The following is a 26,252-nucleotide window of genomic DNA, read 5'->3' as shown; positions in this document are numbered from 1 at the left end:
AAGGGATTAGCCTTTTTGAACATTCACAGGGATATTAATGTTGATAGGAATGTTCATGTCATGTCATAGAACGCTCCGCTTCGGCTTCGATAGCGCGAGGAGACGAAGGGCTGAACTTCTTTTGTGAAGCTTCCATGAAGAGAAAATGCAAGTTGGTTTTATTCGAAAGATTTCGTGTTTTATAGTGCCCCCAGCGCTTGTCCGGATACAAACGGTGCTTTATTCACTGAGAAATTAAACAATTTAGGTTAAAATTTTGATTTTACCGCTCAATCGTGCGTTTTCGTGGTCCCAAGTGACATCACTGAAACAGACCGCTCTGCAGCCTAGAATACCTTCATTCACGCATCCGCCGTACAGGGTAGAGACACGTATACGCTGGCGCCGCCATTTTCGGTTGCTCGCTAGCCGCCGAAGCAAGTCATTGTGTCAAAACCGCGCTAAAATTATCGCCGCAACGCGGTTTACTGAAGAAGTTTGAATCATATTGTCTGTTTCGCGTTGCTAGGTCTCGTGGGAAACGAAAAGAATAACGCGTTGAGCCCGTTGGCCCAATTGCGGCGGCACGGGACCGTTCAAAGGTTGTCTCCACCCTGTACAGCGGTGTTGGTTTGTTCCCGCGTTTCTTTACGTCCCGTAACCTAGATGGCGCCGCCATACCGTGGCAAGCGTTTGGTTTGTTTTTGCCCGCATTTAAACCTGGCTTGTTTTTGTTCTGGGACAAAATATTCGTTCCCTGAAACAGTGCTCGCTCGACAAATGGGGTCACGTAAGACACCGTTGCTTGCGTCAATCGGCCAGTGTCGTCTGAGACAACCCCAAGCCCCGTAGTGCTGTGCAGCGAAACCAAGCATGCTGTGCGCAGTACGAACAGCAGAACGCATCAGTACTACTATGTTTACATGTGCTTTCGTAACTTCCACTGTTTGTCCCATCATTCTTATTGCTTTGTAAAGAATGTGCCCTAAATTTAAGCGCAAATCGCTCGTTCGTCTAGTTTGTAAGTTCTACCTAATTTGCGTCTGCTTCTGCCAGCCTCCGCCAATCGCAGAGCTTAGCTCATGTGACGACATAGGTTCTGTTGCGGGAATGAGCTGGTGGGTCGCATGACCATTCCCGTTTTTCCTAATTATGTAGCTTATTTGAGCGAAGTTTACGTTAAAAGTGGTGTCAGTATGATTCTAACGAGATAATCTTTTGAATGAACCAAACTTGTGTTTTCTCTTCATGGCTCCTTTAAGGGGCCGTGATGTGGCACGTCAACATCGGTAAGAGGCAACGAAGGAAGTAGAATGCACTTGTTATCCTTACTGTTTTCACTTTTCACCACGTTGTAACAGTAAGAAATTTTGGTTTCAACCGATTTCTGCATTTGCCCTATATTTAAATACCCCGAAATGTCGCAGTTCTGCTATCAAACTTAAGTTTCTTTCAGAAAAACGAAATAAAAACAGTCTATAAATATAAAAACAGTCTATAAAAACACAGTCTTTGTATAAAAACAGTCTTTGTATAAAAACAGTCTATAAATAAACTTGATAAAGGGAAGAGTAAATTTGTACTCATGTTTCTGCCGGCAGTGCTCATATAGATCTACCGCAAGCGCTGATTACCATTCTGTAACGATGGTAAATATTGCTGAGCAATGATTTCCGCGTGTATAAACATTGATAAATCTTGAAATAAAATTTAGGCCTTTCTAGAGTTTAACGAAATAAAAAGCTGCACCGCAAGTTTTTACTACCCATTACGAAGAGTAAACGCAATTATTGTTGAAATAAAATGGCATAATTTTTCTGGACACTACGTTCTTTTTTTTTTGTACTAAAATTCACCCCCCGTCCCCCAAAAACCGATTCGTGGGACCCCTGCTGAGCAGACGACGCGCTTCGAACGCGCTGGGTGTCTATCTTATTCCTGGGTGTCGCTATGGTCCCTAGAATATAGTGTCGCCTAGCAACACGTTTTCTTTCTCGCGCCACATTCTTCCCTCTGTAACCTCGATCGAGAGGCTTCATACACCGACATGACATCACTTACGCTTTTTCTTGACTTTTATCGCGGAACTTCTTCCAGGTGAGGGCATTCACGCTCACGCGTAAAACAATGTGGATTCGAGCCCACAAACACGGCCGCTGGATGAGAGCGCAGTGCGCCTTTCATCCAGCGGCCGTGCCACAAACTTCGAAGAACAAGCTCGATGATTTTACCAATTTCAGATACAGGCGCGGCTGCATTACTGGTAGTATTACCCTTCACTTTCTCAAATGGAGCGGCCGATCGAGTGCCATCACACATAGCATAAGAGAGAGAGAGAGAGAGAAAAAAAGACAAGCAACAGTAGATAACTTCTGCAGGTCAGACTGCGCTCGCCATCACGCCAATTCAAAGAAAACCTTTAGTCACCATCATCATCATTATCAAGCAAAAGCTTGGGATGTTGTCTAGCGCCATCAAACGTTTTGCAGTTTCTTTTCTCCATGATGTTTTGAATAGTTTTAGTTCAAAAAATTAACGGTCATTGTTTCGAAGCTTGACCGAAATGAGGATTGGGCTGACCCAACTGTCAGTTTAACCTTTATAATTACCGAATACTGCGTTGTAAAACGGTTGTCCGCATTTTCTTCAAGATGTACATAGAAGAGGTAAGTGCGTTTAGTGTTGTCTCCATCAAGTGAAGTTTGCGTCGGTGAAATGATGCGCGCCCATTCGTCGAAGAGCCGTTACACGACAGTTAAGGCGGCATTTTGAAAGCTGAGGTGATTCGATTTATATGTAACACTCTTTGTTTTTGAATCCGCATGACAACGACGAAAATAATTGTAGCGCTGCGCAAGTGCCACTAATCGAAGCCGTAATATCGTTTATCTCGTATCAAGGCGTTATCACATACTGGACAGGCGTCTCTGCTATGTGCGCTCATTGCTCTTGAAAGGTAAATAAAAAACGTTTGTATAAAAACCCAACTTGCAAACTTAGTGCGAGGAAAACTTGTGCGGGGTGTAAAACGATGTTAGCGCTTGCAACCGTTTTTTTTTTCGGTTTTGGTGAGCACCAGAAAGAAAAAAAAAAAAAAAAAAACTAAGTGAAAAGCAATGCTGACTCCAAGTCTGGAAAACGCGACGGAGACAGATGTATCAAAAGAAACATTTTTCTTAATTTGTTTTCTTACGATTTAAAATAATTGAAAGTTGTGTAAAAAAAAAATGGTCTGTTTTTCTAAGGTCGCATGCTGGAGTAACTACTGGATGGTTTTTGATACACAGACAGTTGAAACGAATTCATTGAGAGCATTAGCTCTAAAGGTAATTTTAGTGCAGTTGATTCCCACTGACTTGCCGTTGGCATACGAAAATAGGTATCGATTAAAATTTCAAGGCAGCACTGCTTTAGCACGTAACACAGGGTAACAAAGTAAAGCAAAAATACAACCGGCAATAAATAATCTTTACCGTATGTGACACGGTAGACTATGCGAGGTTGCTGGTCACTTGGAAGAAAATCAGTGCCACATTCTCTTGGACAGTACGATTATAGTGTCCTTTTAGTCTCATAATTCATTACATCTGTCATCGCATAGCCCTGTTTAAGTACATCACAGCAAAAGAGAAATTTATCCTTACCATTTTTATTTATCTCTCGGGTAACCATCTCAGCAGCCCTGTCAGATACTCGTGTAGGAAAAAACGCAGCAAAGTTCAAGGGGTTATAACAGAGAGGAGCACGAGAAACAATCATCACACATTATTTGGTGATTTTTAACTGGCTGAGAAACTGCATAAGCACAGCATAATACTGCAGTACAAAATAGCCCCCCTCCCCCCAAAAGTAAACTCAGATTGCAACAGTGAACAGCTCAGTGCACTTAGCAACAGATGTCACCGTTTAGTTATTGCATGGTTACACCTAGGGTTCTAGCTTTGCCCTTGATTTGGCACAAACGCAGGTTACGTTGGAAGGGTTCCTGAGCTACAGCAGCAAGGCGACCCTTGGTCCCCTCTCACCAGGTGTCAACATCATAGGTAAGTGTATAAGGCCGGTGCTGTGCAAATCTTCCTGCTCTGACGTACCTCATACCTCGCCCGGTGCCTTCTTATCTGTATCTTTCAGTTGGCCAGAATGGAGCCGGAAAAAGCAACCTCCTGTATGGTACGTGATATCGCTTTGTCACCTCATACGATACAGCGACAGCATTCCCTTCAAACGCGCGTTTGGAACAAATAGGCGTGTCTTTGTTTGAGCTCGACCTGCACCAAAGTTTTCTTAGAAATCGTGCCAAACAGACTGTTAGAGTAGAAATAAGTCCTTCACTTCACCTGATTTTCAGTAAATTATGCTTGTACCTATGCTTCTTTTCAAACATTTGGTATGTGTGCAATAGTAATGCAGTCTTTAAACTGACTGCATAGGCTGGTCATATAACCCATCTTTGTGGCATTACTGATAACCTGAAGCACATTTCTATCGTTATCTCTTAGGTGTTTACGCAACGTTTAGTTTATCGGGCACGTAGATCATGCTGCTTACATTGATGTTTTTTGAAATGATCGAGTGCTGCTGCAGGTGCAAGCAGAAGGTTAAAATTAGTGCAGAGCTTTAGATTTTTTTTTTAACTCTTTGTGACTTTTCTTAGAAGTGCACGTATTTAATTTTCAGATCCATCTGTTGAAGCTTTAAAATTAAGGGCAGAGAGCTCTAGTTCAACTTATATTTAAATATAAACATATTTAAATGACCTCCTTCAAGTTTGTCTGCTGTCAAAAAACTTAAACATGTGCGAGTATTCGCACCTTCTAATACCCGAAAAATAGTGTTTGCTATTAGCTTCAATTATCTGTGCAGCTTTACCGTTTGAAGTATTCGAAGTTTTCAAATATTCCAAATTTACAAATAGTAGAGCAATAAAAGTTGCCCCTCTGCCATATAACGAGTGAACTTTCAAGCTTCACCGCGCGGCATTGCTTTTTAGCTTTTTAAGATCGGCTTTCTTGCATGACGTTAAATTTGTGCAAAAAAGCCCAACACGTGTGAACCTTGCGGAATCAAGTGTACACTAACTCTGGTGTATGTTAGCTGAAGTAAATCACTAGTTATGTCAAATTTATAAACCAAAAATAAATTTCCTGTCAACATAGTGGCATGAGTATTGTAAGGAATCCCGTTATTGCTTCATGGTGATAGAAAATAGCCTCGTCTTCCTCGCGCTAGCTATTTTCTATCACCATGAACCAATACCAACTCGCCCAGCTTGCCATCCCGTTATTGCTTACTGACTCGCAGGAAGGTACTGATTATACCAGCTTCAAGCATGCCTAGCAAAGGCCTGTTTTCAATAAGTTAAGGGACCACAGCCCATCAAATATACTTTTAATATTCCCGGCATGTTGAAGAACCAAAATTTCTTCGTGGCTATGTATGGCAAATTCTTTTTCTGCTTTGCGATCATGTCTCAACCCTTAATTTCCAATTTTTTGTTCCATTTTGTCAGCATGCAAGCACTAGTACGTGAACCACTCGTATGTGTTAAGACTTCACTGCCGGAGTAATCTCTCTGATTTTAGTAGCTATGTTTTCGAACTTTTATACACACCAAAGCAAAAATACTCATATTCGAAAATATCCGATCCGATTCTTAGTCAGTTTTTACAATTTGAACTCGACTTGCAGTCCCGAATTCGGTGTTCGCACACCTCTAGAATGACACAATGGTGAATATCAAAAGGACTTTCCAAAAACAAACATGGTCGGGTGTCGGCAAGGCTTTTGTGCTAGCCTAGCGTGGATCACACTGCGCTTCATTCGGTCACTGCTGTGCCTAATTGCTCTCTTCTTTTTTTGCTTGCGTGTTTCCTTCTTTCCTTTCTCATGCCCCACTTACCTCTTTCATTTTTTTTCTTTCTTTTTTTTTTTTTTTTTTTTGCCAGCAGTACTGCAACAGCGAAGCAGCTCTAAAGTTTGTATTTAGTAAGGTCTTCCTTATCGTTGTAGTTTTGAACTGTGTGCAGTTTTCTTCTCCAATAAATGTCGCATGGTTCAATGGGGGAAGGGCCACATGTCAGTCACCAATGAGAAAGAGAATGTGTGGACACCTGCTCCCAATCTTGCGTCTCCCCTTATCTGGTCCTCGTTCTGCAGCCATTGAAAGCCTGATTTCCATGGATGCTGAGTCCCTGACGCAGCAGCAGCGTCAGTCCCTGCTGAGCACTACCCCTGGTGTGAAGGTCAGGGCTGCCGTTGTGCAGGTGGTTCTCAACAACACGAGCCACCGTCTACCTGTAAGTGCTGGTGCTGATGGGGCACCTTAAACGGGCAACGTCGGCAGCGCTGTTTACATTTACAACCATTTACAAAGCATGATTCACAGCAGTACTATCAGGCATCTTAAAACTTCTATGTCGTCTTTTTTTTTTCGCACTCAAGTGGAGATCTTTGTTTAACAGTTGGCATTCTGTCAGGGTCAACATGCAAGGAGAGACAGTTAATTTTGCGCACAAGTCTGTCTTATCTTTTTCTTGCTAATGTTTTCAGTGGTTGTGATACAGCTAGCAATCATTTCTGGTGGCGTTTATCTTGTGTGTTTGATTTTATGACGTGTGGTACATCTTTAACTATCTGTGATGACATGATCGCCTAAAGTTGCTTTTGCCCCGGATAATGACCTACCCGAAATTCTGTATCACTATGTGGTATACACCACTAAAGTCTGTTTTGACCTAATTTTAAACTCCACACGCGCGCAGTACTTTTGTTAGAACCATTCGAAAGCACACCACTTCAGCCAACGCAGCACCTATCAGAATGTCGCGACAACTGGTTGCCACTGCGGCAAACTTCCATACGTGACGTTCCAGTCAGGACTCCCGTCCTGCCCTCATCTCTCCTCACTAGCCCTTTTATTTGCAGCCTCACGAGAGTGAGCAGCATAATTTGTTCATCGTGCATGAACAATTGCTTTCACACGTTTCTGAAATGTGAGGAGACGAAGAAGCTTTGGGTTGCCGAGACAAAAAGAGCAAACTCGAAGAGTGCCAGGGCCACCCGTCGTTCGATTCGAGGCGATACGTGGCCATACGCCGTTGGTGAGCGAGTACAGCAGTTGCACAATGGCTGATTTCGTGGTTGCGACGGTCGCAGCAGGCTCTCGGCCGACTCTATAAGCATGCGATACGCGAGCATGGCCTAGGCGAGACGATACGCTCTTGGTGTGGCTGGTCGGTGCATCGGGCGCGCGAACGAGCACATCAGCTGTGTGGCGCACTGCAAGCTCGCGGCCGGCCACCGGCTGGCTCTACAAGTGCACGACAAGCGAGAACGGCTGACAAGACAATTCGCTGTTGTCGTGGCCAGTTGGGACGCGAATGAGTATGGCAGCTAGCTGTGCGGCGCACCATAGGCGCACTGTACGATTGCAGCTGATCGACTCTTCAAGAGCGCGAGTGGCACGAAGGCGGAATACACAAGGCAATATACTGTTGTTACTGTTGTTGCGGCCAGTTAAGACACGAACAAGTACAGCACGCGGCGCACTGCACGGAATCGATTCAGCTCAAACAACTTCATTAAAAAAGAAATAAAAACTAGCCGCTGTTGCAACATTTCGCTCACCAATTAGAAAAAAAGAAGATATGGCAGAATGGCTAATAACAAGGTATGCAGTATTGAGTCTCGGGTAAGGTCATTGTTTCACGACACCAGCGAAGACACTGCAGTGCTTTTGTCTCTGCATGGCTTTTTATATCGACGTGCATCATTACCTAAAGATTTGTTGCGTGCAACGTGTTAACAAAAACAAAGCCGCCGGAGTAAACAAAAATAACAAAATTCTGGATTTGAACTTTGATAATATGCGCTGAAACCGACTTCTTACATGCTAGCTGGCATGTTTCAGCACTTTCCTCCCAGTGTAGGTTTTTTAATTTGTGCTCGCAACTTTGGCAAAGGCACCATATCTAAAGTAGCACTGCAAATGTTGCGGAAGAAGCCCCCCACCCAACCCGTGTTGCTGCTGTGGACCCCGGCCCACACTGGAATAGGCGGTAATGAGGCGGCCCACCATCAAGCTCGAGCACTGACCACCCGAGCAGGCCTCTCTTTTCCGCCTAACAACGGTGTCCCGAGGACTTCTTGGTATGCACTTCTAACATATCGAGAAGTCGCCCAGGACTACCGACTCCTCCGCAGGCACTATCCCCCACCGCACCCGTCACTAAAGCACGCTGCCGCCAACATATGGCGCATCCTACAAACTCACTGCTTCCCCCACAGAACCACGCTCACACACACGCACCTACACAAGTTTCCAACACCCCACTGCCCTCATTGCCACCAATGGGATACCCACTTTCATTCGCTGTGTGAGTGTCCACACGACCCATTTCCCTCCTACCCCACAACCCACCACTGGGAACAGGCCTTGGGGAGCTCGGACCTGGCGGTTCAGGAAACTCTAACCGCACGGGCCCTTGCGGTCGCCGAAGCCGTATGGGCTTTGGCCATCCCTCCCCCCTAAGTCCCAGTTGTAAAATAAAGTGGTTCTCTCTCTCTCTCTCTCTCACAAGTGCAGGCTGGTTCAGTCAGCCCAGCCAATATGCCCTGTGCCGGCGCCCATCTAGCGCTCAACGCAGCCTTTTGTGTACCTATTTCCTACCTCTCACTTCGCCTTCACCCCTCGCGAAGCATACGTTTACCTTTTACAGGATGACTATAGGCACATCTCAGCCACTCACAGTGAAGCAGTAATGGTCGCAAGAATTTCCCAACCCCTTTTCACGCATATTTTGAGTTTTTGAAAAAAATGGATGACCCGAAACACATCGAATGCGCGCGCCGTCTTCTCACGGGCAGCCATGGGAGAATCTGCCGGCTGCGCCCACTCGATTCCTGTGTGCAGTGTCACTTCCGACTAATTGTAATTGCCGCCCACTTTTTTTTTTTTTTTTTCCAGTTTCAGTTTAGGAAAGAGCATTTGTGATTTTCGTTTACGATGCAGTGACGCATATTTGGGCCTCCAAATTTTACACGTAGCACCGTTTTGAAGTAATACTACTGGAAAATGGTGCATTTAAGGGGCTGAAAATTTTTTTGCAGTGGCCTTTAACTGGTGCCTTTGTTTTTTTCTTTTTTTCAGTCTGACCAAGACATTGTGACCGTGACAAGGACAATTAGTCCAACTTCCACATCACTCAAAATTGGAACTACCATAGTTGGGTAAGAATCAACTGCATTCCACTTTGCGATGTTCTGGCGCCTGGTAACTTATTTATTTGTGCATACAGCAGTCCCAACACGGCACTACAGGAGGAGTGGGCAGAAAACTATAATCGGGGCCGAGATAATCAAATACAACAAGTAGCAAAACATATGAACAGAGATCGACAGGGCATTAAATACATGATGGCACTGCACGTTCCTCTTAAGGCTTTTTTCACCATGATGTCCTGCTAGATTTGGCAATGGTGGAAGGAAAAATAAAAACATCGCTGCCTGCTGTTTGCAAAAACACAGACACATTCAAACAAAGGTTGTCTTCAGCTTCTTTTTCCGAATATAATGGGAGCAGCGTTGACAGAGGAAGTGGACTTGTGTTTAGTAAAGGCAGAGAACAGTGTACTACAGATGGAGTGCAGCGTGTGTGTTCTTGTAGCACAGGATACAGCTAAGCCCAGGATAGATGAAGTTGAACTTTTGTAGGTCCCATCAGTGGTCCCACATCAACACCTCGGTCATGGAAGGACTTCAAGCATGCTTCTCGAGTTGTGGCTGGGATCCTCTCTATTGTGGCATCTTGCACAATCATATCGTGGCACAATTTATCATGCAATGCAGGTGCCATACGGAAAAGCTAAAAGCCATTCGTAGCTCACTGAACGAACTGCAAAAATGATACTGTTTTGTCAAAAAAAATTCTGCCCAACCTGATAAAAAACTTATTTTTGCGGTAATATTGCTACCATTTGGTTATTTCTTGCCTGTGCTAAAGTAAATTGTTGACATAATAAAAACAACCGAAACAAACAAGTTAAAACAAAAACAGTAGTGCCTTTCAAACTGGGTGCAGGCAATGCGTATTTAGTAAAATCATGCAGTTCAGTAATAAGTGCACAGTAGAATATATCTATCGCATTTTTTGCGCAGCTGGACTCTATTTCCTTTGAGGTGTACCTGCCTAAATAAAGGAATAGTCTTTCGTCACCAGACTACGGTTGCGGATGTTGTCTTACCTGATTTTCGTTTGTCTTACAGAAAGAAGCAACTTGTTGACTACCTTCACGTTGCTGGTTTCTCATCTGAGAATTCCTTTTACATACTCAGGCAGGGCCAGGTATGTCGGTGATGGAAGTCGTACCTCGGGAACTCGGCTCTCTCACAGGCTTTCCGTAACTGTCTCACACTCTCACAGGTTCGCGAAGTCCTGCTGATGTCTTCCCGAGACCGGCTGAGGATGGTGATGCGGTTTGCAGGCCGAGAGTCTCTCAAGGAGCTCCAGAAGTCGAGCCATGAATGCTCGGACGGTGGAGACACCGATCGGGACCGCACTGACGAGATCGCCGCTGAATGCCGAAAGAAACTGGAAGAGAGTGAGGAGGAACTTAAGGCTGCAAAGCAGTACAAGCAACTGGAGCTTGACATCAGGCAAGTGCCGTCATCAGGACATGTAGGTGTATTTAATCTCCAAGGGCATAGACGAAGCCGGGGACAGCATAAAGCAGGACTAACTGCTGGGGAGAGAGAGAGAGAAAGAGAATAACTTTAATGGAAAATGGCAATGTTAGCCGAGCCATCGCGCTGGCTTACTAAGCTAGACAACTGGCAGAGGGAGCTTGAAGCTTGAATACAAATGGTAACGTACAATTGAAAATGGGGTTTTGTTAGCTTCTCCTGTGATGAGGGGAAGTGGCATACGCTGTAGCCGACCAATGCTGTGCGTACGTTGCACATGGCATGTGCGCTAGGCCAGTTAGGATCTCTTCTCTTTCTTTTATGTGCAGCACAGGCTATCTTATTTTGTAGGGAGTATGTTTCACCCTGTCGTCACCAGAGTAAAATTTTCTTCTTTGATCATCAGTATTCTCAATATAATTCGACGATTCCAGAAAGTATAGCAGAGTCGTCCTGTCGTCGCTAGAGTACAATGCCCTTCTCTGGTCGCCTGGATTCTCAACCTAATTCGGCGATTTGAGGAAGTATAGTGTGGAAAGACAAATGCGTGGAGGACAAACGCTGTGGCATTCGATTCACCGACACTAGTCTGTGCAGGTCACTTTGTTGACTGCTTCTACGCAGCTTGTGTTTTCTTTAAGCTTAATTCGGCACAAAAGTTTGCTCCAAAAAATGTTAATTGCAACAAGAACTTCATTTCCTTCTTTACTTCATGGCAGTATGTTGTAGTAACTTTTTTGTTATTGCACAACCTGCAGCACTCAATTTCCCACATCATCTTGGATTACCTGTCAGCATGTCCATCTCACAGCAACTTGTCAAGAATCAAAGGCTCACAACTTGGCTTGAGCACATAAATGTGGCCAGTTTAGCCAGGCAAACAGCATGGGAATTTATTATTAGCCGTCTGAATGCTGGGTGAACCAAAGTCTTCAGGTGGCTTTTCGTTGTTACGAGGCAGCTTGTTTCGTTGAAGGGGCCATGCAGACAAAATACAATTGTTTTATTCGAAAGATTTCATGTTTTTTGGTGCCCGCAGCACTTGTCCGGAAGCAAACGATGCTTTATTCACTGAAAAATTAATCAATTTAGGTCAAAATTTTGATCATTCCACCAAATCATGTGTTTTCGTGACGTGTGCAATGATGTCATATGTGCTGGGGAGCTTTGTTTTCCGTTAGTCAACCTAGATGGCGACCCCATACTGTGGCTGACTGTTTTCTGCCTTTGTTTTTGACCGTATTTATACCTGGCTTGTTTTTGTTATGGTAGAAAATAATCTTTTCGTGAAACATGGTGTTCGCTTGACAAATATGGTCACGTAAGGCAACGTCGCTTACGCCAATCAGCCAGTGACGTCTGAGACAACCCCAAAGAGCCGCAGTGCTGTGTAGCTTAAACAACATAGTGCGTGCAGTTCCAACAGCAGTACACATCGGTGCTTCTTTTTGTACGTGTATTTTTGTAATTTTCATTCTTTACCATGCCATTCATACTGCTGTAAATGAATATGCATTACATTTAAGTGCAAATAGCTCGTTCGGCAAACTTATAAGACCTTCCTAATTTGTGTTTGCTTTTGCCGGCCTCAGCCAATCGCATAGCTGGGCACGTATGACATCAGAGGTTCTGTTGCGGGAAATGAGCTAGTGGGTCGCATGGCCATTCCCTTTTTTCCTAATTATGTAGCCTATTTGAGCAAAAATTTCCGTTAAAAGTGGGGTCAGTATGATTCCAATGAGGCAATTGTTTGAATGAACCAAGCTTGTGTGTTTTGTCTGCATGGTTCCTTTAAGGGCTTCTCACGTACACATACGTTAGTCTGTAAATGGGCCCAGTGAGACCTTTTTTGTTCATGCCAGTGCTGGTCAGTGGCGGGGGTCCTGGAATGGGGGGTGGGGGGGTGGTCAGGCTGTTCGAGTGTAGATGTATAAAATCAACAGAGACTAGTGCATATGCATTTTCAGGTTCTGCACTCATAGTTTAAGCTACAAAAATTTGCTGTGCACTGCATGTTTTGCTTGTCTGTGGCATCTCGTATAGTTCTCAGCCGCTTCTTGCCATGATGGCTTGTTGTGACAGGAATTGCTGAATGCTGTTTGACATGCTGATTTTGTTCATTTTATCAGAACCATAAACGCTGTTTTTCTGGAACGGGAGGCAGAGGTTCTTATGCGGAGGCTAAAGCAGGTAAGAAAGGGTTCCAGTTTCGAATTTATGGATTGTTTGGTGACACTTCTATAAAAAAAAAAAACAAACTATAAATATGGCTTGTTGACTCGGAAGTCGGTTGCAATTAAAGCAGTCATTACGGAATGAAAGAAAATGTGGAGGGAGGGGGAGGGGCAGATAGAAAGACACCATAAGGTGCACTCAGTGTGTGCCAATGGCAAGAGGCCTTTCAGTGAAATGTAGAGAGAATGGTAAATAAGTCTTCTCTGTCCGTATCCTGTCATTTTGGAAGGGATCGATTCATGGCATGATATGTTTAGCCCTAAAGGCCAAATATAATCTGCATGATTTGCGATTGGTTTAGGGTCAAAAGTATGCATTAAAGAAGACATAGGATGTTAAGCCTGCTGCAATGTCAAGTTGTGTAAATTTCGTAAAAGGGCAACTTACGGCTTAATTTTAACTCTTTGGTGGAAGTTGTGTTTAAACTGTGGGCAGCACATGTATCCTCCTTCTGCAAGAGCTAAAAACACAACAAGGATGTAGTTTGTTCTGATCTGGTAAAAATTAGCAGTAAGCAAGGGTGTAGAGCTGTAGCCTAACCAAGCCTGAAAAAGCTATACTTTCACAGCAGCATAATTCTGTGAAAATGTGAGCAATTAGCTTTTCTTTGTGGTGCAAGTGCTTTAAAGGAAGCTTAGCTTAGCTTAGCCTTAGCTCAGCTTAGCTTAGTGCAGCTTAGCCTGTCTCAATGTTTTAAGTGAAAAAATCTTTAGGGCCCTCAATCAGAAGCAATATCTGAGATCTGGCACGTATCTGTATAGATGTGTAGCGTGGCTATGATACGTAGGGATTTTTTTTATTTGACTGATAATGATCAAAATGCGTCTTCCTCAAGGTTGAGTCGGACATTGCAAAACTAGCGCCGCAACATGGGACTGTCAAGGAGAGTTACCTGCGCATCTCACAGGCCCTTGAGGTAAGAGGCTGCCATGCAGAAATTACCTGCTGTTCCAGGATTGCGCGTGAAACACATGGACAAATTTATACATACACAGTCCACCTTTTTATTCTTAACGCAAAAGCTGTACTGTGCTGTGTCTTTCAAAGTCATTCGTAGCGTCGCTAGTGACCTTCAGACACTGGCACGCAAGCTGTGCCTTTCTTATCACTTCGCTCACTCAGAGTCTCGCTGCGGCAGTACTACGTGACTGGGCGGGAATGAAACATCTGTTTTGCCTGCACTCGATTGATCAGCATTGGCTGGGCCATCTGGGCGTCTGCTTGAGCGCAAGCGAACCACGTGACTAGGCGAGGGTTTAACGGCTGCTTTGCCGGCGCTTGGTCCCTCACTCTCACCATTGATGGCGCGCTTACTTGGATTTAGTGCAAGTCAAAGGACGAATTGAATCATGCAGTGGATATGCTACCTGGAGGGCAGACTGCAAAATTTCAAGCAAAGGCAAACTTTCACGAGATGCTGTGTGCATACCGTATTTGCACGATTATAACGCGCCACCGATTGTACCGTGCGGGTAGGTTTGCGCTGGAAAATCCGAAAAAATAATGGGACGCCGGCTTTACCGCGCAGATGTAAAATACATGACACTATATACTTACCTAGAAGAGGGAGATTTTATTTTGCACGTGCAACTGTGGCAGCCAAATATAAATTGTGCTCCGTAAACTTGCTTATCCAGCTCCTGCAGGGAATAAGACTACAGTGGGAAACATTGAAGCTGTTTGCAATTTCAAGTGTCTTGACCTTCATAATTCTACGTGTGACGGGCTAATTGCAATAGTAGAAAAATGTGTAATAGCTGACCAAGATATGTCGTTCAGGAATGAGTGCGCCGAAATTCACTCACGTGGTGTTGACGGATTTTTTTATTGCATTGAGTTGGAGATTGGAAGGACCTCGTGCCTATGGCAATGTTGCTGGCCGATTTAAAACCTGTTTCGGTTTTGAGCCCGATTGTAACGCGCACACAAATTTTAAGGCTAGCTTTTAGCAAAAGAAGGTGCGCGCTAGAATAGTAAAAATACGGTAGTCTTACGGTAGCTTTTGCTCGTGAGAACTACCGTTTTTATTCGATTATAAGGTGGTCACGATTATAAGGGGAGGGTGCAGTTTGGAAAGTCAAAAAAATTGCCATAATATATATATATATATTGAGCTTCAAAGGTGGGGTATGACGTTGTGGCTATGAACTTTGGAAAAAAAAAAAAACCTCGCTTTATATTCGAATAAATACGATAGGTTCAAAAGTATTAAACCTGAGCCATTTTTTGCCTTAAATCTGCTGCCATTTGTGTCATCAGCATGAGCTGAGCATGAATGGCGAAAGCTCAAGTTTATGTTAGAATGAGTGAGGGACAACATTTATTTGTCTAAATGAATTTATGCGCAACATGAGCCTTGAACAAATCTTTCAGCTTAGTGATTCATGCTCGTTACATACTTTTGTTCTAATGCTGACACTGAATTTCTTTTCAGCAAAAAGGGAACAGTGCTGAAGTTTTCTAAATTTTGCAGTGCACTACCTAACATGCATGGCTGATTTTAGAACTGTTGTATAAGGGGAGTGAAGTGTGTTTTGTCCAGAAATTATGTTAGGCTGTCTCTTACGGGTATTTTCAAGCAGTCCAGCAGCTTTTATTCTAGAAGCAGGTTCTATATGTTTTTTTGGGGTGAGGTGGGCCACATACCGAAGGATAGGCGGGAGAAAAAAAAAGCATGGGAAGGAAAAGGGGGAGGGTGACAACGACATTGGAATAATAATTACAATTGTTCAAATGGTCTTCTATGCTCACTGGGTAATAAAATTTAAAGATCATTTCAGCATTGGCTGATTTGCGGGCCCCTTATAGAATGTTGAACTGGCAACAGGGTGGAATTTTCGTGTAAGTACATAATAGGTACCTCATGTCATTGGCAGAATCGATAGACTGCAACACATGCATGCACATATGTCTGGATGCCTCATCATCGTTTTCATCGTAAAAGACTCATCACAATCGTAGTGTCATTGTTGACATTTGTTGTAGTTTGGTGGAAAGGATGCCCCTGTTGACTAGTACATGACAATAAGGTTGAGGAATGAAAGGGGGAGGGGAAAGGAATACCTACTCCTAGACTAAAAGTCTCAACCCAGGCGAAAAAAACAATTGGAGGACTATTTGGACTTGCCGAAAACACGATTGGGCCAAATGGAACCATTTGTGTTTTCAAATGGTTCCATTTGGCCCAGTCGTGTTTTCGACAGGTCCAATTGGGCCTCCAATTGTTTTTTTCACCTGGGAAAGAGGATTTGAAATCAACACATTCGCGTGCACATGAGAATACTCCCATCACCTGTCATTGTATTTCGCACTCTTAATATTTCCTCAGAAGAAGGAATATTGCTTCATTATTTGAAAATTTTAGAGTGAAAGCTCAACTACGGAATGTTTTGCAAGCTCATTCATCGCGTCCCAATGACCTTGGTCTGCTGGACCAATTACCTTGGGCCGCTGGAGTGCAGGTGTGGGGTCGCGTCATGTGATCCACTCCTGGGAGGCATTACAGCGGTGCTCCTTTGGAGTCTCACCGCTGCAATACCATGGGACTAGGCGAGGGTTTAACGGCTGCTTTGACACCGCTTAATCACTCAGTCTCGATATATGGATGGCGTGCCTGCCACTCCATCTGTACAAGTGCTTTAGCGCACGCACAGACACACACTTCAGTGCAAGCGACAGGCCGAGTACAACCATCCGGTAGCCTAACTTTCATGTAACGCTATGTGCTTATTATCTTTGCAAAAACCTGACCCTTTTTTTTTCTGGTAAAGTGTCAGCTGCCTGCCTGCTTCCTTTTTTTCGCGTGCCACTTTCAGAAAAATAAGCAGAAGCTGAAGAAGCTCAAGGAGAGGAAAGAAGACCTCCAGTCGAGGCTGGAGGACCTGGAGGAGCGCTTGAACGAGGCCACTGCCGGGGTGGCGAGGGAAGAGCTGCTGGGAAAGCAGCTATGCGAAGAGATAGCCGCTGCTGACACCACACAACAGCAGTTGGCCGCTCAGCTTGAAGTGGCAGAGCGCGACATGGAAGCCAAGACCAAGGAGCTCGCTGAGATCCTGGAGGTGTTGCGCGCTCTCGAGGAGAGAGAGGACGAACTCCAAGGAAGGTACACACACCTTCCATTTTTGTTTGACGCTGGCTAAGCCATGGAATGCAATTGTCTGGGCAAATTGATTTGTGGCTGCGACGAAATTTAAAAAAGAGCGTGGTAAGATAGAGATGAGAAGAGAAAATTAGCAGACAAGTGCTCTTGTCTTCTATCTACTTGCATGCATCACCTCTTAAGACATCCCTGAATATTTTATTGCTTTATTGGTTAAAAGGGGCCTTTCTGTCCCCCTTTCTGCCCTTGCCTCCCTGGAAATTTAAGAACGTATAGTTATTTATATAACTTGGAAAAGTATTTTTATGTTTTCTGGTTCATTTTACTACACATATTTGCACAGAACCATCTAAAACACGCAAACAGTAACAATATGCGGCTACGATTTTTTTATTATACAGTACTAGGCAGAATCAATTGCTGTTTAGAGCTTGGTTCAGCAGATACTGGCTAAGTGTCCAGCTGTTCAATTCAGTCACTGCTGCATGCTTCTTGCAGTTGGCAAGTTCGAACATGAAGGGACACCAGTGCAACATGTGGGGCTGTACTCGGCTAAAGTCAATGATCCGCTTGGCAAATAGAAACAATAGGGTAGTCTTGAGCATGCATTTTGTAGAACGCACTAGCGAGAGTGTTTGTTATTTTCATTACAATACGTTGCTGGTGCAACAACAACAGGGTATACGTGCTTGTAGAGTGGAGACCCATGCACCAGACATGTGAATTACTATATCTTAAATGAGCACTGCTTTGAATTTTGCCCAACGAGAATGTTTCTTTAAATGCTTGTCAAATAAAATATTGCGAACTACTCCACCCCAGCTTTGTTCACAGTACGAGAAGAGCCTGCACTGAAGCTGCCTGTCGCCTATGCACCGCCAGTCACATTGCTCTCTTAGCACGCCACATCCTACAGTCCATCTTTAGCCCCCTTACCCCTACATTCTCTGGACCCCACAGGACATGAGTCTCTGGAGGGGAATGAGCTGTGCACATATCTACCGGGCATTCCCCTCTAACACTCCAGCGTCACCGTTGGAAGCATACCATTCTGTGCCTCAAAAGTACAAAGATATTCTCGAACACTACTTCCTCGAACGCTGCAGCTGACTCCCATCCCACGACAAGTTGACTAAGGAAGAAGCCACCACCTACCGCTGCCTTCAAACCAACACATACCTGCATGGCACCATCCTCCACGCCATCCACCCCACCTCCTACTCCACCACCTGCAAGTACTATCCTCAACCCTGCACACTGCACCATATGATCTGGGTGTATCCCCTACCCCAGCCATGAGCAGTATGAAGGCATGCTAGCCAACCTGGACCCCGCCAATCAGCTTCGGCTGATTGAAAGGGCCCATCAGGCAGCGACTACCCACGGTCGTTTAGACTGAGAAGACCCCCCATTGCCTTGACTCCAGAAACAAGATACAAATAAAGTTCATTCCTCCTCTTCCATCCAAAATTATTGTTGAAAGAGAAGCAACATAAGCTGAAAATGTAGCTCCTAACATGCATACCTGACATGTTTCTTTTCACACTTCAGGGTTGACGAACTGATAAGCATCGAGCACTCGACAATGCAGCGTCTGATCCACAGCAATGCGTTCACCTCTACCCAAGACCGAAATACGTGGATTGAAGAAGAGCTCGAGAGGCTCGAATCTACTTTGCAAGAACTTCAGCGTCAGGTATGAGTCACTTTACCCAAAATGTGAGCATTTATATCCATGTACCTGGGGTTTTCTCTGCCAGCTCTGTTGATGTTATAATAGTCACCTGTAGATATTTTAAGGGTTGTTGTTCGAAAAATTCACATGTAATTATTGCTTCTGAAATTTGTGTCACTTTCATCTGGACGCTGCACATCTGTCTTTGCTTTTCGATGAAGCGCCCTTGGCAAAAGAGACTGGTTGAAGAGAATGCTTTTATTAAGTGTAGTTTCTTTACTTGATTCTTCTTGGAGCATGTGACTCATTTTGTGTTGTCCCATTGCCTCCAGTACGAGAACCTGCGCTTGGACATCCAAAACTGCACTGTTGAAAGGGACAACTGCATCTCCGAGCACCAGGTAAGCGTTTTTTGTTTCCCAGGCTCGTTACCACTTGGCTCGCATGCATATTTGCCACAGGATACACAACCATGCCTGAAATGGGGACTGTTGCTGACTCGCGTGTCATTTATTTGATACAGCCGGCTTTGTGGAGCACAGATGTACAGCACGTTTTGTCTCCCACACTATAACATCAGGCTAGCTGCTTGAATGCACTGGACCACTGTTCAAGTCTTTACATTGTCACATGGATTGATGTTGTGACATATTTTGCAGTAATTGCAAGGCAGACGTTACGTACAAAGACATGGCAAGTTTATGTTGCTTTAGGATGTGGGCTTTTTGTCATTGCAAGTGCCTGGGCAATAGAGGTTACTTTGATAAAAATTTGTACGAAGAATTGGAGTTAGATGCAGAGGTTTATCCAGGATTTCAGTGTTGGGGAGGTGTTGAAATCCTCCTGGGGGGTGCAAAAATCCCTGGATAGGGTACTCTCGGGGTTGTGGAATCTTTTTTTAGGGGGTGGGGGTGTCTGGGGGTGTGTATAAATCCCTGGTTAGATGGCCAGAAAATAATTGGCTTGCCCTCATTTACACAGTTGGTGTAATGGATTGTTTGTTGGGTTCTGGAAAGCTTGTTCAAGGAATTTTTGTTTGATGGAGGTTTCAGCACATGCAAACTTCTATATAGCATGCATAATTCTTTCCATGCTCTGTAGCTATAAACTTGAACAGGTTTTCAGTATGTGCCCATTTTTTCACCTTTTGGATGGGGTATGAATGTTGCGCCATTCGTGTTGTTATTTACTCAGGATACAAAAATAAACAAATACCTTTATTGCACCCAGGACACCAATGTGAATACAGTGGCACAAGACTTTTACAAATTTAAGCTTTATTGATTATTTAATTAAAAGATAAACACATTAGAAGAATTAATTCATGAATGGGAAACTGTGCAAGATAGCTACAAACTTGCTTCTATTTTTATGTTTCCATAATCAACTGTACTTGTGCGCCAAGTTTGGTTACAATAAAAACGGTGCATAAATTTTTAATTGCCACCTCTGCCCTTAAAGGCCAACCTCACTCAAATTTCACCTTGACAAAATTTATTTTTAATCTGTAGTACGTACCACCAAATAGCTGGGACACGAGTGGTGGCCCTGTGAAATGCCTCGTTAATTAAAAAAAAGCTCTGTTGCAGAGCATGCTGCACCTGCTGGCAGATCGCGTAAATAGCTGCCATGACGCACCTGTGATGCTTCGGCCGTCTGGGGCTTTTTCCTCTGACCAGCCACGCAGCCGAAGAACCGGTCGAGCTCTGCTGCGGACACTTCACCCATTTGCTGCCCTGTGCGCGCGTAAAGCTTGCGTGCAGGCTTGCTACCAAGCTGCTCACCATCCGGCTGCAACGTCATATCAATGGCCGTGCTCTCCGTAGTTTCGGTTTCAAAATTTCCCATTTTTACTGATCGCTCGCGGCGTCCACACGCGTATTTCAGCCGCTGTATTTTGCGTCTTGCTTTCTTTTTCAGCAGACTATATGGAAATAGTGTGTTCAAGAGGCCGAAATTTTGAGTGCAGTTGGCCTTTAAGTTTGTTGCCTCGCATGCTGTGTCCATGATCTTGCTGGTGATTTGTGATTGATGTGGTGAGTGATCGGTTGATTGATCCTGACTAACCTGGCGTGTTCAGACGGCGCAGGCAGAGCTGGCCACCCTGTGGGACTTCAACCGGAGCATGAGGACCGACCTGGTGAAGCTGCAGAAGGAGGGCTATGCTGCGCTCGACAGATGCAAGTGAGCCGTGGAAGCTAGACACACTGGGCCATTTTTTCTCAACATTTGCACCTTTTGTGCTGACTTTTGTGTTTTGAAGAAGGGACGAGCTAATAAGCAGACAACGAAATTGTGGCAATACCTTTCTCGTAATTGTTGTTTTAGTGTTCAATTGTTCTCGGCATGATGGTAATACTGGTTCAAAACGTAACCATAAAATCTTTCTGTATTTGCTTTTTTGTTGGCTCATTGTATGTAAAACCTCGACTTCGAAAGCTCATTTCCGGTTCTTCTTTCTGTTGTATAGCTTGGAAGGGTACGCTAGACTCGAGCCAATATGGCAGTGTCAAGTTTAATTCCCTGCTGCAGTGTTTATTATCCGAATGATCGAAAGGTGATAGAAAATGTGTAGAATAAATGTACACAAATGACTTCTGTGGTTAATATTAACCACAGAACTCATTTGTGTACATGTTTTGTTACAATACAACAAGTTTGCATTTAGCAGTTAGGCTGCCAGAGCTCAGGATGTGTTCACCTATAGTGTTCAGATTTCTTTTTAGTACAAACGGGTATCAACTTCTTCTCTCCCCCTTCTTTTTTCATTTTTAAATTTTACTATTAAGTTATCTAGAAATATTCACAAAATTCCAGTCAGGTCCTGAACAATTTATCGTAGATGTAGTTGCGCACCAAATTTTCACAAAATAAGTAACTATGCTCTCTAGTAACTAGTCATGCTTGTGGGTGCTAGCTTCTTTATGCCCCTTCATGTGCAAAGCATAGAAACAAATTCACATTCTGATTAGTCTCAAATTCTGAAAGGTGTAACTTTGGTGCATAAAGCTTCGTTTCAATGGTTCGACTTCGGCGGCAGTTTGAAAGCGCTCGGGACAGCCGGCGGGCGCTGCCAGAGATGTTTAGGCTTACCACGGTGGCGGATATTTGATTGGCACTTTCCCTAGCGGCGCGGATGATGCTTTATAGTGTCGTTTTCGACCAAATTATCAGCTCCTTCCCTGCACAAACGTCTTCGTTTGTGCATTCATTGATATCCTAAAGAGCAGTTAGAAGCGGTTGCTGGAGCTACGTGCACCTCTTCGCGGCTGGTGACGCCGCCATGTTGCCGCCGCCGATCCCGTAGCGCGCAGCATGCGGGTGGTATTTGCGGCAGCGTCAGCGCGCCGCATTTTCGCGAGCAGAAAACGCCCTACGCGGTTCACATTTTAGACCATAACCATGGGAACGAGGGTGCAAAGCTGTCCCCACCGTAGCACCCGCGATTTCTCCTTTCTCTTGCTGTTACTAGTGGCAGACGGTTCGATTTCGATTCTAAGTCGACCCCCCAACATTGGATTGTCAAATTTGAAAAAAAGGGTCGACCTACAATCGTGTAAATGCGTATAACAATTATCGGTTGTAACGATGGGATTTCCATGGCACTTGGATATTGTTGTAAGTGGACTAGACTGTAGTAGGTGCCTTTCTAGAGAAAAAAAAAGTTCATCGTATGCACATGATTTCCTGCCTCTGTTTTGGCATATAGGCTAACCTGTTGTGCTCTTGTGCAGGCATGCCAAGAGATTGGAAGAAGACTGTCTTAAGTCACTGAACAGAGCCCGGAATGAAATCATTCGGGTTCAGCCACACATGGCCGCAGCAATGGGCATGGTACGGTTCATTTGGCTCTCTTGCATACATTATTGCTTGTGGGCCGTGCAGGCCATGAACGCTTCGTGTAGGACACCACTGCAAGCCATGCCATGGTGGCACGTTTCGAAAGCACCTTAGCTGTGGGTCGACACTCTGGTCAACTTTCTGTATTTGCCACGTTCACCGCGGTGGTTTCCCACTTTCTATTTGTTGGACATTATACTTATGTGGGGAAGTGACAGCACTCGCGTAGAATGTGTGATCTACGAGGAGTGGAAATATTTCTGATGTGAGTGCCACATGTCACGAAGCAGGCAATTATGATGTGGTGCTGATTGCAATTCTTCATCCTCGATGCTGGAACAACCGTGCTCGGTATGTCGTGTTTACCCACATGCTATGTGGCACAGCAGTGCACTTACATAATCAAGAGCAGTACTGCTAGCTAATGGCACACTGGTTACACTTGCCATTGTCAGACATTACATATGTGAATGACAAGGGTCTCAGTCAATATATATTGACTGAGACCCTTGTCATTCACTTATGATGACAGTGCACAAGCTGTCCTTCTAGGCATCAATAGGACATGGTTCTCGGACATTTTGCAAAAACATTCAGTTGGGCAGGGCGGAATGACATTTTGCAAAGGTTTTGTGTCAGCTCTGCCTGCCCTGAGGCAAGTGGCAGCGAACATCCCCTATTCGCAAATAAGAGCGTCTTCAAAACTATCAAAAAGCACAGAGCTTGCATAACCTAATGTTCCTGTACATAAATGCTTCAGTAGAGGAACATATCAAGGAACTCTAGTGGAAACTAAAATGAAGCTTTAGGCTGTAGCAGAACACAAACCTTCCAGCAGTTTATCCTTTTGTGTGCTGCATGTATACACGTGTTACACAAACAAGTGATCTGGCAAAAGATGCAGTTTTTAACTGGGTCCTCTGCCAGCTAGATACCCAGGATAGATACCAGCTGCAGCTAGATACCAGCTATAGATAACATGGGGATGCCACTTTACAGGCTGAGCTCAATGGCTGGCAAGGATTGAAAAAAGTGCTTCAGACCGAGGAGAACGGAGTTGCTGGAGATTACCTTGGGATGCTTGCGGACCACCTGCAAGTGCCTGATGGCTTGACCACAGCTGTGGCGGCAGCACTTGGGAAGAGGTGAGTGCATATCAGGCATCACCCTCACTATAGCCTTTCCATCTCTGAAAAGCGCCTCATCTGGTACAGGTGCCAAGAACGTCGAACTAAGTTGGGATAGTCTGTCCCTAATGGGAATTCTCAGTGAGATTGCTGTTTTAGATGCCCGTGGCCATTTGGCATATCAGAAGTGTCCATGCAGCATTTCTTTTTTAGGCTTGCCTGAGGCCGCATTGTATGAAAAATGTTCCACAAAGTTCTAGGCAGTTACATTGCACATATCAAACATACTCTTTCAGCCATCTGATGGTGATGGCTGGCATTTCATTTTCGTCTTCTCTCTTTTCTTTTTTCCTCTCCCCCTCTTTATTCGCTGCAGGCTGTGTATTTTCTTAGAAAGTCTAGGCTAGGTGCCCCCCCCCCCCCCCCCCTCTCTCTCTCTCTCTCTCTCTCTCTCTCTCTCTCTCTCTCTCTCTCTCTCTCTCTCTCTCTCCATTTTGAGACACTTTCTATTTAGAGCATAGGTGGTCTAATGGTAGCATTCTGGACACATTGGTGATGGCCCATTGATTACGCACAGTGTGCACTGCCAGGCAACAGGCGCGGTCAAGCAGATCAGTAACTCGAGCAGCATAGTTGAGGCAAATAAGCCACCACAATGGCACAAGAGATTTAAGAGTTTTGCACAGTGTGTGCCTATATCTCTTACACCTGTATTTTTTTTATTATATAATGATACTTAAAGGGGCCATGCAGACAAAACACAAGTTTGATTCATTCGGAAGATTGCCTCGTTCGAGTCATACTGACACTACTTTTAATGCACACTTCTCTCAAATAAGCGATAAAATTGTGAAAAAATAGAATGGCCGTGCGACCCACTAGCTCATTTCCCGCAACAGAACTCATGGTGTCATATGTGAGAGTTCTGCGATTGGCTGAGGTCGGCAAGAGCAAACGAAAATTAGGCAGGGCTTATAAGCTTGCCAAACGAGCTATTTGCACCTAAATTTAGGGCAGATTCTTTTTATAGCAGTAAGAATGGTGGGGTAAACAGTGGAAGTTATGAAAATACACGTAAACATAGAAGTACCAATGCGTGCCGGTGTTGGCACTGCACGCACTATGCTTGTTTTAGCTGCACAGCGCTGCGGTGCTTTCGGGTTGTATCAGAGGACACTGGCCGATTGGCCTAACCGACTGTGTCTTACGTGACCATATTTGTCGAACGAACATCATGTTTTACGAAACGATTATTTTCTACCTTAACAAATACATGCCAGGTGCAAATACGCTCAAAAACAAAAGCAAAAGCAAAAAATGGCACGCCGTGGTATGGTGGCGCCATCTAGGTTGACTAACGGTAAACAAGGCTTCACGGCAGCTTGTCATTGCAGACATCAATTGAATACACGATTTGGCTGGAGAATAAAAATTTTAACCTAAATTGACTAATTTCACTGTGAATAAAGCGTAGTTTGCTTCCGAACGAGCGCTTGGGGCACTATAAAACACGAAGTCTTTCAAATAAAACAAATGTGTTTTGTCTGCATGGCCTCTTCAAGTTATGGTCTAGGGGGTTTTTGGACACAAAGTGCTTAGGCACTGTTTCTCCAGGATTGGTAAATTAGGGTGCCTCTGCAATGTGCACTGCGGCACATACGTTTTTTCTAGGCCAGGGAGTTGTATGTAAAGTTTCTTGGTATTTCTCAAATCGTGAGCACCCTCGATCCTTCCTCTCTCTTTTTTTCAGGCTCTTCACCCACCTGGTGCGTAATGTCTCAGCTGCGAAAGTGCTGCTGCACAAATTCAACGCCCTGAAAGCCCCGGGTTGCCTCGGCTTTCAAGTGCTGGACAAAGTACACCTGCGAGACCGGTACCCATCTCCACAGGGCAATGTACGTGTCATCAGGGGCTGGAAAAGTTGACTGAGGGAATTGGTGCCTCTTAAAAAGTCCCTGCAGCCTTTACTACCGATTATTTGGAATGCATTTTTGGGTAAAGTATATTGTCCCAGCAATCTCCTCCCGCAAGAATGATAAAAATCCATTCACTATCACCGAAGCTGCGTGTGATGAAAAATTCGCATGTAATCGTTCCCTCTTGACTCGACAAAACATGATGAGAGCTGACGAGAGAAAGGCACCTTTGTGGATGGCATAAAAGTAGCATGATTGACACTTAAAGGGACACGGAAGGCAACCAGCAAGTTGGGTTCAAAAGTCTGAGCTTCCCGTAGCCATTTTTGCATTGACTCAGTGCTGAAAGATGCCTTAACTGCTGAGAAATCGCTAATCAAACAGTGTACTTCCCTCCCTCATTTCCCTCGCAGCAATTCCACGACACAAACAATGGCTGCTGCAGCCACTGTTTATGTCACCATATATCGGAACAGAGCCAGGCAACGGTGATAAATTGCAGTGTAGCAGCGACCGAATACAATGCTGCCACGTACCGAGAAGTTTGGTCAGTTTCGGTCAAATCAGCCATGCTTTCGTGAACCTGCGCCCTTTATTGCTCCGTGCAACTAAGAAAAATTATCCTTCAGGGAACCTATGATCAGTAATGACACTTTGTTGAAAATAAAAACATATTGTCCTTTTGAGGCTGTGCAAATGTG

General features: G+C 44.5%; 1 protein-coding gene across 1 annotated transcript in view; it reads left to right on the top strand.

Annotated features, from left to right (window-relative positions):
* The first annotated feature begins 2,537 nt into the window (after positions 1-2,537).
* LOC144174369 (structural maintenance of chromosomes protein 3-like) overlaps positions 2,538-26,252 on the top strand; it is a 51,213-nt gene continuing 27,498 nt past the window's right edge. The window contains exons 1-16 of the mRNA XM_077703038.1: positions 2,538-2,645; positions 3,947-4,022; positions 4,111-4,149; positions 6,136-6,275; positions 9,128-9,207; positions 10,243-10,321; positions 10,400-10,632; positions 12,789-12,849; positions 13,730-13,810; positions 16,710-16,996; positions 18,545-18,689; positions 19,001-19,069; positions 20,749-20,852; positions 22,403-22,502; positions 23,508-23,653; positions 25,386-25,530. Coding sequence (XP_077559164.1) covers positions 2,631-2,645; positions 3,947-4,022; positions 4,111-4,149; positions 6,136-6,275; positions 9,128-9,207; positions 10,243-10,321; positions 10,400-10,632; positions 12,789-12,849; positions 13,730-13,810; positions 16,710-16,996; positions 18,545-18,689; positions 19,001-19,069; positions 20,749-20,852; positions 22,403-22,502; positions 23,508-23,653; positions 25,386-25,530 — 1,800 coding nt within the window. The 5' untranslated portion in view covers positions 2,538-2,630. The remainder of the gene's footprint in view (positions 2,646-3,946; positions 4,023-4,110; positions 4,150-6,135; positions 6,276-9,127; positions 9,208-10,242; positions 10,322-10,399; positions 10,633-12,788; positions 12,850-13,729; positions 13,811-16,709; positions 16,997-18,544; positions 18,690-19,000; positions 19,070-20,748; positions 20,853-22,402; positions 22,503-23,507; positions 23,654-25,385; positions 25,531-26,252) is intronic.

This window comes from Haemaphysalis longicornis, unplaced genomic scaffold (genome assembly GCF_048455015.1).
Source record: "Haemaphysalis longicornis isolate Haplotype H1 unplaced genomic scaffold, Haemaphysalis longicornis Haplotype H1 scaffold_3, whole genome shotgun sequence".
Lineage (NCBI taxonomy): Eukaryota > Metazoa > Arthropoda > Arachnida > Ixodida > Ixodidae > Haemaphysalis > Haemaphysalis longicornis.
The sequence above is the reverse complement of the archived record's forward strand: the minus strand, read 5'-3'. Positions and strand labels throughout refer to the sequence as shown.